Source organism: Monodelphis domestica, chromosome 5 (genome assembly GCF_027887165.1).
Source record: "Monodelphis domestica isolate mMonDom1 chromosome 5, mMonDom1.pri, whole genome shotgun sequence".
Lineage (NCBI taxonomy): Eukaryota > Metazoa > Chordata > Mammalia > Didelphimorphia > Didelphidae > Monodelphis > Monodelphis domestica.
The window spans coordinates 126142132-126154850 of record NC_077231.1 but is presented as its reverse complement, the minus strand read 5'-3'; the positions used below and the strand labels follow the sequence as shown (position 1 = coordinate 126154850).

Below are 12719 nucleotides of genomic sequence, written 5' to 3'. Positions count from 1 at the left end.
CGTAGAATTTATGGAATGATATGAATAGAAACTGCTCAAAATGAGAATGGGCAAGTATTATACAGGTTAAGGATTGATGGGTTTCTATTTGAACAGCTGGAAGAGGTGATCATATTAATGGAGCCACTAAAGTGGCTTGATAATTTGTCTTGATAGACAAATTAACCTGTTGTTAACAGATTAGATTGTTTGGGTGTTACCAAGCCCTGCCCCCCCAATGATTCAGATTCTATATAAAAGAATTGCATGATCAGATGGTGATTTTGCAATATATTACAATGAAAGTGTGATGAATCCTAGAAAATGTGTGTTGTCATAGTGCTGTTCTTCACTACATTTCTTTTTTCTTTTTCTCTCTTTTCTATTTTCTATTCTTTTAAGACATTTGTTTTTCTCTTTATATCATAGCCATAGATCATATTAGACTTGAAAGGAACTTAGAGATCATTAGATTTAATTTCTTCATTTTACAAAAGTGAAAACTAATAAATTTGCTGTTATGACAACTAGGCAGTGCAGTGGATAGAATTGCTTGTCCTGGAGTCAGGAAAACTTATCTTCCGGAGTTCAAGTCTGGCCTTAGACACTTACTAGCTATGTGATTCCAGGCAAGTCACTTAGCCTTATTTGCCTCAGTTTCTTCAACTGTAAAATGAGCAGGTGAAGGAAATGGCAAACCATTCCAGTATCTTTCCCAAGAAAATCCCAAATGAGGTCATGAAGAATGATACATAACTGAAAAACAACTAAATAATATATAATGTACAAGAAGTTAGTTGTAGAATTGGGATTAAAATCCAGTTATCCTGACTAAGTCTTCTTCCTTTCCACTTTAAACAAATTGTTTTTGGTATGTACTCCTATGAATATTTTTCCAAAGAAGGCACTTGAAGGAGCATACTGAAGAGAGTACTTACTTGTTAACACAGTGATTGATCTGGCTGGTTTGATCACTACATTTGCATTCACTACCACCAAAGTGATTATGTAATAAAGACCATGGTAACTGGCATTGAAGACCACAGGAGCAGGCAGTGTGCTGTTAAATTCTTCAAACTGGAAGAAATAATTCTTAGATTCACCAGTTATCTTCACAACATATACAGATGATGAACTCACAACATCTGAAGCTTCCAGGGAGACCACAATGCTATTATCTTCTTGGACAGTGACATGGAAGGGTGTAGCATTCTGTTTGGGTAAAAAGAAAAGAAAAGCAGAGAGAGAATTTATATGATCATTCAGCCATATACAGAATGCACACCTTATAACTGAAAATTACAAAAGGTAATATTTACAACGAGAGTATTATTTTTTAAACTAAGAGGACATTTATAATTACCAGGAAATACATGAACATTGGCATAGCTGAACTTTAACCAACAAACTGGGACCTTTTCACATTTTGCACTGCTTTTTTCCCCTCAGAATTTTAAGTTCTCTCTCCACTTACATGCCATAGTAGTATTTAGTTTTACCAGATGAGAGAATTTCTGCTGTCATGGAGAGGTTTTTAATTACACTTTGGTAAGGGGGGAATCTTAGGCGGATATTAGGGTTCCAAATGGAATCACCACTTTGATGCAAATGCCCAAGAAAATGTTTTCTCTCATCCCCATCCCTCATTAGAAGGAACTAATTCTCTTTGAGAAACCACCTCATTTAAGAACTACTTCTCAGGGACAGTGATATGGCCCACTGGGTTGAGAGACAGGCTGAGAGAGGGGAGGTCTTAGGTTCAAATTTGGCTTCAGACACTTCCTAGCTGCATGATCCTGGGCCAGTTGATTAACCCCCATTGCCTAGCTCTTATTGTTCTTCTGCCTTGGAACCAATACATGGTATTGATTCTCAGAAAGAAGTTAAGGTTTTTTTTTTTAAATAATCAATTCTCTCTGTATAAGATGAGAGGCTGAAATAGAGACTTTATAGAAAATGAAACAAGAAATATGAAAAGGGCCAAAGATTTCAACTCCTTAGATAAGGCTATAAGGTAAGTTAAATCCCAGGGCTAATAGACTTTTAATAATATACTGAAGGGTAGAATCATGACTTATTACTCCTACATATTACTTATGAGCTACTTCCTGGAATAGTCAGGAAACCTAGACAGAAGAGTGATTAAGCAGTCAGGGAATCTTTACTGAAGACTGACTAAGCTATTAAACAGAAAATTATCTCAGGTTAGTTTCTTTGCTGTTATGTACTTAATAATAATAATATTTTACAGGTGTAAAGGACTTTGTAAATTAACAAAACACTGCTAATATAATTATATTACAAACATATAATTATATATAACATATTATATGAGATATGATTATATTAAATATAATAATAATATTATCTAACATATTATCTTATTTGATCATCAAAAAAGTTTTATGGGGAAAGCAGATTATATTTCTATTTTATAAAGGGGAAAAGTGAGTCCCAGAAAGGGTAAACTTTAGATCACACAGTTAGAAAATGCCAGGAGAAAGTCTAAAATGCAATTCTTTGGCCTACCCCTTTTCTGCTTAATATTATCTATATCCTCTACCCCTGGGACCACCCTCTTTTAATGGAGGGTGGAGAATTTTCTTTAGAAAGAGTCCACAGGTCAGAAATCTTTTCATTTCCTAGTTAAATGCATTTCTTTGGACTTTATTCTGCCCTTGAGTACATTGCTCTTGCCTTCCCCTACCCTTTTAAGATTCTTTCTGCAAATTTTCTCAGTCCTTTAGATTGCTTTTTTAGGGTAGGAACCATCCTTTTTCTGTTATTTATTCCTATCTGTATCCTCAAAATATAGGTATGACAAAACAAATAACAGTAAAAACAAAACTACAACTGGAAGAATCCTTTAGATTTTGACAAACTAACCCAGTGGAGCTAGGGTACAGAGATTAGTTGATCAAGTTGAGAATTATAAGTTTCCTAAAAAGATATGAAGAAACAGAAGACCTTAATACAATATTTGGTATATAGTAGTTCCTTAATATATGTTTACTGATTAATTAGTATTTTTATCAGTGACTTAGATGAAGGCATAGATGCCAGCCTTCTCAAGTCTGCATGTGGCACAAAGCTGGGATAAGGAGCTATATTTTTAGTAAATGATGGAGCCAGTATTCAAAAAGCTCTTGACAGGTTAGAATATTGTGTTGAATCTAGTAAGAAAAATTTTAACAGAAACAAATTTCTCAATCAAAATTTCTCCCTTCCAGGTAATAATACTTCTGGAAAAATTCTATATTGTATTGCTAAAAAGATAAGCAGTATAGTGTAAAAGACAGAAAACTGATATTATAGTCAGGAAGACCTAGTATCAAGAATAAGGAAAAGAGAAGGGAAGAAAAGGAAAAAGAGAAAAAGAGGAAAAAAGATAGAAAAATAATTTAGAAAAAATGGCAGAAAATTTTAAAATATTTTGCTGTATTGTGATGGGAAGAATGGCCAAAAAGAACTCCCAAATAAAAATATTGAGATGGCAGAACAAAGAATTGCAAAAAGAAAAAAAAAGTATAAGAACCTCTCAAGACAATAGAACTAGAGTATAGAGCTTGGTGAGCCAGTTTGAGAATTGTTGGTCTCCTTGAAAAATATGAAGAAATAAAAATCCTTAATAGTGTATTATAGGAAATAATGCAATTTAAAGTAAGAGAATGGAGTAAATTTTGCCATTTTTCATTTGAATGCAAACAGCCTTAATTATAATTGTGATTTTAAGTAAAGAAATCACAAACATAGATAATCATCAAGAAAGATTAACAAAGAAACTTGATTATTAGTAAGGATATATTAGAAAATTAAGTAATGTGACTAATAAATATTAAATAAACAAATGTGACTGAATAGCATAACAGTCAGGTGCCTGAAGGAAAAGCCAACTAAAAAGCAAAAATATTTTTGATTAGATAGTATCAGAATATTATAGTTGACTTTAGCATTCCTTAACCAGAGCTTGAGAAAACTAACAGAAAGTAATGAGAACATTATAGACTTGACCAGAATGTTGAAAAAATTGGATATGAAGTGTAGAGAACAATGAATAGTAATGTTAGTTCTTAGACTTCCATAAGGTTTTCATATGCATTGACCTTTGAGTAGGACATAAGAATTCCAGAAAATATTTAAATCTTAAAGAAATAATTTTTTGAAATAATATGACTAAAGTTACAATTAAGAAAATGTTGAGAAAGGATGAAGCCTTAAAAGATTTTAAATGTTTTACATATATTCATATGGACACATATGCATGTGTGGATCAAATATAAATCCTTTAAACCTTATTAAAACAATAAAGACAAAAATGCTAGTAACAGAACATATCAATATGCAACTTGAATAGTCTTACGAGGAAAATTACAATTCAATATGTATATTTGCAGGGGCAAGTAGATGGCTCAGTGGATGAAAAGCCAGGCTTATGGACAGGAGGTCCTGAGTTCAAATATGAACTCAGATACTTTCTATCTGTATTACCCTGGGCAACTCATTTAACACCTATTGCATTAGCCTTTACTGCTCTTCTGCCTTGGAACCAATATACAATACTGATTCTAAGAGGGAAGGTAAGGATTAAAAAAAAAGATGCACATTAGCAAAAGAGAAAGCAAGGATTACTGAATTGTGAATTTTAATATTATTAAAAATTATAAAACTGGCTAATAAATAATATAAGAAAGTAAAGGAGATATAAAAAGATTAGGGATTTAGAATAGAAAGAAAGTAATCTAGTTTTATTGCCTCATTTTAAAGATGAGGAAATTGAAGCTAAAGTCTTTGCTTTGCCCAAGGCCACACTTATAGAAAGCAACAAAACTGGGATTAATATACTAGTACTCTGATTCCAAATCCAGTATTCTTTCCATTTTATTATAGGAAATAAATTATTTAAATGTTTTAAAAATAAACTGATAGATGAAACAAAGGGCTGTTTTCTAAAAGAAATAATAAAAGTTTATAGGCATATATGGTAATTATTAGTTCATTTGACCTTTTTTAGACAAACAAGTCAACAACTAAGCTCTTGCTGTATTCCATATTGCCAAACACTGTGCTCAGTGATGGAGAAAGAAAAAAAAAACAACAAACAGAACTCTCCAAAACAGGATATGTAGAGAATAAATTGGAGATAATCTCAAAGGAAGGCACTAAAAAGAGAAAAACACATTACAGAAGTAAAAAATTAGAAGGAACATAGCATTAACAAATGGGGAGTATTTAAAAAAAACAAACAAACCAGAAACATATCAAATTGAATGCCAACAATATTAAAAACTTAAATCAAAATGATGCAGTTTTGTGAGGATATGAAAATCAACAAAACAGAAAATATTTTAAACAAGTCACATTCAGAAAGGATTTGAGCAATCCATAAATTAATTCACATGACGGAAAAGGCTGTAGAACTGGACAGATTTACTATTGAATTCTATCAACATTTACATAATAGAGAGTTCTTTTGCCACATAAATTGTTTTAAAAATAGGTAGAAATATTTTATATATTTTTGTAGTTATTCTAAATAGACTTTCTCTTCCTACTTTCTCCCTGGATTTTGTTATTGCTTGGTTGAAATGCTGACAACTTTGGGAGATTTATTTTTTATTCTATTCATCTTCTGATACTGTTTATGAAACAGTAGGATACAAAAGAAATCCATAAAAGTTATTAGCATTTCTGTTCAATGATAATAAAATTCAGAAGGGAAATTCCATTCAGAATAATGGTAAAATACATAAAACATCTGGTAGTCATCCTAAAAAGCCATTCAAATACAATTGAAAATGACTCTAAAGAAATAAAGATTGAACTAAATAATTGAAAAGATATTCATTGCTTATAGTTGGCCTTCCTCCAATATAATCAAAATGAGGACTCCACTCAAATTAATGTACAGATTTAATTCTAGACCAATCACACTTCTATGAGGTTTTTATAGAAATAATTCAAATAATAGTAAAATTCAGATAGCATTTCATAAGGAAAAATTAGAATTTAAAGAAAGATGATGAGAAAATAAATAAATAAAAATAAATATATGGAAACAGTACTTCCAGTTAACAAATTATAAGTAATAATCATAAAAACTATTTGAAGTGATTAAAAATAGAAAAACAAATCAATAGAATATACTTGATAAATAAATGATAAGGACAGGGGATAACAAAGTATAGAGTCATGAAATTCCCAATTTGAAAAACTGGGTGACATCCCCAATCGCATACCCATTGAACCATGTGACCAATCATATATGTTTTTCTTTTACATTTCTACTTCCACATTTCTTTCTCTGGATGTGGATAGCATTCTTTCTCTTAAGCCCCTCAGGATTGTCCTGGATCATTGCATTGCTACTAGTAAAGAAGTCCATTACATTCAAACGTGCCATATTGTATCAGTCTCTGTGTACAATGCCATCTTGGTTCTGCTCCTTTCATTCTGCATCAATTCCTGGAGGTTCTTCTACTTCACATGGAATCCCTCCAGTTCATTATTTCTTTCAGCACAATAATATTCCATCACTACCAGATACAACAATTTGTTTAGCCATTCCCCAGTCTATGGACACCCTCTCATTTTTCACTTTTTTGCCACTACAAAGAGTGCAGCTCTAAATATTTTTGTACACATAGTTTTCTCCATTATCTCTTTGGGTACAAAATCTCAGAGTTGTTTTGATTTTCATTTCTCTAATCAGTAATGGTTTAGAGCATTTTTTCATACAGTTATATGTAGCTTTGATTTCTTTATTATTTGGGGAATGCCTCATGTTCCTTTTTTAACCTTTTTAATATATTTTTTCAATTACATGTAGAAACCATTTTTTACAATTGTTTTCTGACATTTTGCCATTCAGATTTCCACTCTCAGCTCCTTGGTGAACCCATTCAACTCTCCTATTCTGAAATCCCTTGCTCCTTTGTACAATTGCAGTTTGTACCTTGTTAAACTCCCAAGCTCCAACAGCCATCTCCTCATTCTAACTCCAAGGATAATTGCTAATATATAATTTGGTTGTTGAAGTTTGGGTACAGATATCAATGGAGAAAGTTCATTGTCCAATATAAACTTTCAATAGGAAGAACACGGTCACATATTAAAATGCAAATTTTGTTATTTTTAAACAGAGTATTTTAATGGAAGTCATGAGGAGTACAAACAATCTTTGGGAATAATACTGCCCCACCTGACAAAAGCAATTTTGGTGGGGTTGGGTAGGGTTTTGGTCAGATGTCAGATTGTAAGAACTTGAGAAGTTAATGGGAAAGGAGAAATTAGAGTAAAGTAGGATATAGATGGTTAGACAATAGCTCAAGCATTCTGCTGGGCCTAGTAAAAGGTTTTATTTTTTTAAAGAGTGAGAGAAATCAGGACATTTTTGTAAGCAACATAAAATGAGTTGTTGGATAAATAGATATTGAAGATTAGAGAGTGGGAAAGAAAAATGGAAAGGTCAAGCTCCAGAAGGACATGCAAAGGGATGCAACCAAGGATATACATAGAGGGGTAAAGAGAAAGGACACATCTTCCTTGGAGACTGAAACAAAAAAGGAGTGACTAAAGGGTGATATTGAAGGAATTTGAGGTCTTTAATTGGAGAAAAGAAGAAACTAAAGGGGATGATCCTTTTTTCATGGTAGAGTAAGTGGTGAAATATTTTGCTGAGAGAAAGGGGACAAAAGTGGTGTGGTGGCCAGCAGAGAAAAGATAAGATTTGAAACAATTACAGAGGTCTTCTGCCTAGCAATATTAATGAATCCATAGGATTTCAGGGAAAGAGAGTATAAAATGGAACTGCTTAAATTAAAGTCAAGATACTGTGAAGGTAGGAAAATAAGATCAGAAGAAAGGCAATGGACTAGCAGAGAAGGGAGGAATGAAGTGAGTACAGGTCAAGATGAAGACAAAGAATATATCTAGGAGGAGTAAAATAGGAGGAAAGGAAGGATAAAAGGCTGTTATTCTGGAGGACAAAATCTATAATCATTCTTCTAAGCAGTTTATTTCCTCTTTTTATTTTTGAATAATTTTCTCAGGAGCCATTTTCCAGAAATATTTATTCAAAAAGGAGGCATGCAGGCATTGCGGGAAAGACTTTGTATCCTGAGTCATGTATTCTAGCTCTTTGTTCTTTTTCTTATTAGTTGGGCTACTTGAAGATAATACATCCTTCCTTTTCACTTATGCTCTCTGATTTCCTATACTTTGATTTGGAGTCCAGAAGACCCAAATTCTCTTCCTAAAATTGGAAAATAGGACCCCTGTTCAGAAATTCTCCTGGAGTCCATTCTCTTCAAACAGAACCAGTCATAAAACCCCAACTTCTAGGAAAATATGCCACAATGACATCAGGTTGTTTTCCTTTTATGAGTAGGATTTCCTTTTATGAGTTCAGCCCAATGGTATACTATCCCTGCTTTTTCAATGCCCCTAAGACACAGTCAAAGATTGAAAAAGTAAAATATCTTATTTCTGTCATGGCCTGGTCAGTTTGTAGCACAACTCTGGGTCCCTCTCCTTTTTCTCTGCTCTCCCTGCCCAAAGTCTTTCCCTCTCTTCTCTTTTCATACTCCCACAAAAAATAAGGAAATGTTTCTCAAAATCTGAAATGTTGATGAAACCCTATAATTTTACAGATTAAGAACTGAAAACTTGAAAGACTAATTGATTTGCCCAGAGCCAGAAGAAAGAATTAGAAATCAGGCCATCTGAGTCTAAGCCCTGAGCCCTTCTTGTGACACAGATACAGTACTAACTTCTCAATACATGAAGTGGAACGCTCTAGTCTCTCCAAATGAAAGAAGGCAAAACAGGAATATTTTAAAGTTACAATTAATAAATAATTTCCTATGTCAAATTTTATTTTAATTTATAATTTATAATTTCTGGCATTTCATTGTATATAACACATACTCATGTTATTTTGGCATAATGGGCAGCAGGAATAACAACTTGATATTTATATTTTATAAATGAAACTCAAAAACATCGTTGTCTTCCAGAACAGCTGTAAAAAGACATTATGCATTTTGCTTCGTCCAGTGAAAAGATTCCATTCTTTCTGAAGGATTGACATTTGTTTAAGTTCTGAATTGTTGTATGACATTAAGGAAATATCATTAATTTTCATTGACATAACAGAAGTTTTAATTAACAAGCATTTGCCTATCTTTCCTTTTTTGAACATATCTAAAGATTATTAAAACATCAAAATAAAATATTAAAATAAAGAAATGGAAATGTATATGTAACTTTAACAGGGAGAGAATCAATTAGCTTTTAGCCAAATTATAAAATAAATTCCAATGGTAAAGGTGAAAAATTTAAAAATAAAATTAATCATAAAAATGACTCTCCTTTAATTCTGGCCATTAGTTTAAAACCTCTATAATTATAAGCAAGCTATCCTTCTGAAACTTGACAAACATACATAGAGTAGTTTTGAGATCATCTGTGCTTTATGTTTTAATCTTAATGCCTCTGTTTAATAATCTTAAATTCAACTCAAGAAATAGGAATAAAATTCAATAAAATAATTTGACTCAATCACTAGTTGCAGGAATGGAACAAGAAGAGGAAAAAAAAGGGGTGAAATTTAATCAGATATACTTTTTTTTAGGTGAGATAACATATACAAAAGTTCTCAAAAACCTTAAGGTATTATATAAATGGGAGCCTACATGCAATGGGTTTAAACCTTGGAGTAGCTCTGTTTCTTTAGCATCACAAAGAGTTATCTCTGGGAAACCTGCAGATGTGGATCATGTTTAAGCTTCCATATATGTGAGTAAGAGGTCCCCTGCTCCAATGTAAGCACTCAAGATAACAATATATTGGGTTTCAGGACAATATTGCATCCCAGAGAAAATTTGGAAACCACATAAAGGGCTTATCTAAGTACACAAACAGTTGATATGATTCCCCATTCCTTTCAAGAGAATCCCATATTCTTCCCAGAGTCCAGGCACTACTCCATCTTCATAGAGACATCCTTCAATATGGATTATCTTCAGCAAAGAAACAGTGTTAGAAGGAAGGAAGGTGTTAGGGACTAATGGAGAATAAAAGAATTTATTTAATCTTGACCAAAAATCCTTAATCTAGGACCAACCAATTTACTTTTAAAATATTTTGGTAACTACATTTCATTGTAATTTATTTCCTTTGTAATCTTACATATTTTACTTTATGTATTTAAAAACAGTGGTGTAGTGGATGGAGTGCTGGGTCTGGAGTCAGGAAGACTCATCTTCATGAGTTCAAATCCAGCCTCAGATAATTGCTAGCTGTGTGACCTTGGGTAAGTCATTCAATCCTATTTGCCTCAGGTTCCTCATGTGCAAAATGAACCGGAAAAGGAAATGGCAACCCTTCCACCCCCACAAAACCCAGCATTTTTGTCCAAAGAGCTCTAAATGGGGTCACAAGGATTGGACACTACTGAACTAAAACATTTTTAAACAATGCCATATAGTTTTGATGAATTTTGCTTTATAATATAGTCTGAGGCCTAAAAGTGCTATTCCGTCTTCATCCACAATTCTTCTTATCATTTCCCTTGAAATTCTAGATTTTTTGTTTTTCCAAATAATTTTTATTGTTTTATCAAGTTCTATAAAGTCTCTCCTTGGTAATTTTATTGGTATAGCATTAAAAATATGAATTAGCTTTGATAGTATTGTCATTTTTTATTATATTGATACATCCTAGACATGGGCTTTGAATATTTTTCTAGCTATTTACGTTGTTCCTTATTTCTTTGGGGACACTTTGTAATTGACTCCTTTGTGTGTTTTGATATGTCAGTTCTCAGATAATTAATGTGTTTTGGAGTTACTTGGAATGAGAATTCTGTTTCTATAATTGCTTCTTAGGTTTTATTTTATATAGATATATTGATATTTGAGTAAGTTTTACTGGAGCTATTAATCATCTCAATTAGTATCTATACTGACTTTACGATTTTTCAAGTATACTATTTAACCAGCAAAAGAAATTGTTTTATCTCTTTTTTTACCTATACTAGTTGTTATTTAAAAGCTTGAAAGAATATTTCTGTGAATTCATCGTGACCAGGATAACCCCTTCCTACCTCCAGCCCTCCCCACACATACACACATTATGTTTTTGGGTAGTTTTTTTGGTGAATAATCGTATTCCTTTTCTTTCTTTCTTTCCCTTCCTTGTATATTTCTTTTCTTCCTTCCTTGCTTCCTTCCTTCCTTTCTTTGTTTCCTTCCTTCCATTCCTTCTTTTATTCCTCATTAATTTTGTATTTTCGTCTATTTGTTAATGTTTTTCTACCTAGATTTTTCTTCATTTGAAAAGACAGTACTTTGCCTCTTCTATTATTTTAGTTTATTTTACTTTAAGGGAACCCTATTACTACCAGCTTTCTTCTCCTCTCCCAGAAACTCACATTTCCATTTATTATCTACTTCCCTCATTTTGGGAGTTTCAGTTAACTTTTTAGACCAATTTTCTTCTTCCTTTTAGAGAATTATTTAATTCTTCAAGTGAAATCCTTCTTCCTCTACTCCCCTTCAACTTTTCTTATTTATTAGTTGTTATTTTAATTTCAAATTTTGTACTTTTTACAAAAAGAATTTCTTTCCTTCATTCTTTTAATTTTCTTCTTTTTGTGTCTATTCTAGGCTTTTATTTTTAATCCATGATCATTATACTTTAGTTCTTTTTGAGTCACTATATTCCTTATGAACTAAAGGTTCTAAAATATCTTTTTTAGTTTCTCTTTTCTAATCAATTTCTTTGTTACCCCTGGCCCCATTTTTATGTTACAGTACATCACTCTTAGAAATAGCAATATCACACTGAGGTACCACCTCATACCTAGTCAATTGGCCAATATGACACTAAAGGAAAATAATAAATGTTGGAGGGGTTGTGGCAAAATTAGGACACTAATGCAATGCTGGTGGGGCTGTGATTTGATCCAGTCATTCTGGAAGGCAATTTGAAACTATGCCTAAAGGGCTTTTAAAAGAATGGATACCCTTTGATCCAGCCATGCCACTACTAGGTTTGTACCCCAAAGAGATAATAAGAAAAAAAAACTTGTACAAAAATATTTATAGCCATGCTCTTTGTGGTGGCAAAAAGTTGGAAAATGAGGGAGTGTCCTTCGATATATAAAGCCTAGAAACTCCCAAAATGAGGGAACATCAGCTATCCTCCTATATCTCCTTCCTAACTCTTTTATGCATCTGTCCATCCTGTAATTTGGTCCTATAAAAACATTGATTCACCTTTAGGCAGGGCAATGTGACATTCTGTACATTAAATTTCAATTCAATTTCTCCATCACTACTTCAGTTTGACTTCTTTTTCACTTTTGTTTTCTTGTGTACTTTTAAAAGAAATCTCATAATTGTCTCTCTGTTATGTTGTTGTCCTTGTTGGCTTCATTTGCTTACCTTTCTTATATTTCAGTTTATGGCTTTTTTGAAAAAAAACGTATTTGTCAGGAATCCTTTGAATGCCTCTTTTTTTACAGAACATCCATGTTTTTCTCATTAGTGATTGGGCTGAGGTTTGAAGAGTAGGTCACTTTGAATTGCACGTTGAGTTCACTTTTGAAAACATTCCATCTCCTCCTGAATTTTCTAGTGGGCATATACTTGTCTGGTGTTATTCAAATTTTCTTTCCCTTTTATTTGAAGATCTTTCTCCTGGAAATTTGAGGGATTTATTATTTGTTGGTGAGAATT

General features: G+C 32.5%; 1 protein-coding gene across 2 annotated transcripts in view; it reads right to left on the bottom strand.

Moving 5' to 3' along the window:
- The window catches only part of PTPRO (protein tyrosine phosphatase receptor type O), a 235591-nt gene that overhangs the window by 134324 nt on the left and 88548 nt on the right, over nucleotides 1–12719 (bottom strand). For both annotated transcript variants that reach the window (XM_056799294.1, XM_056799295.1), the window contains exon 2: nucleotides 918–1191. In XM_056799294.1, coding sequence (XP_056655272.1) covers nucleotides 918–1191 — 274 coding nt within the window. The remainder of the gene's footprint in view (nucleotides 1–917; nucleotides 1192–12719) is intronic.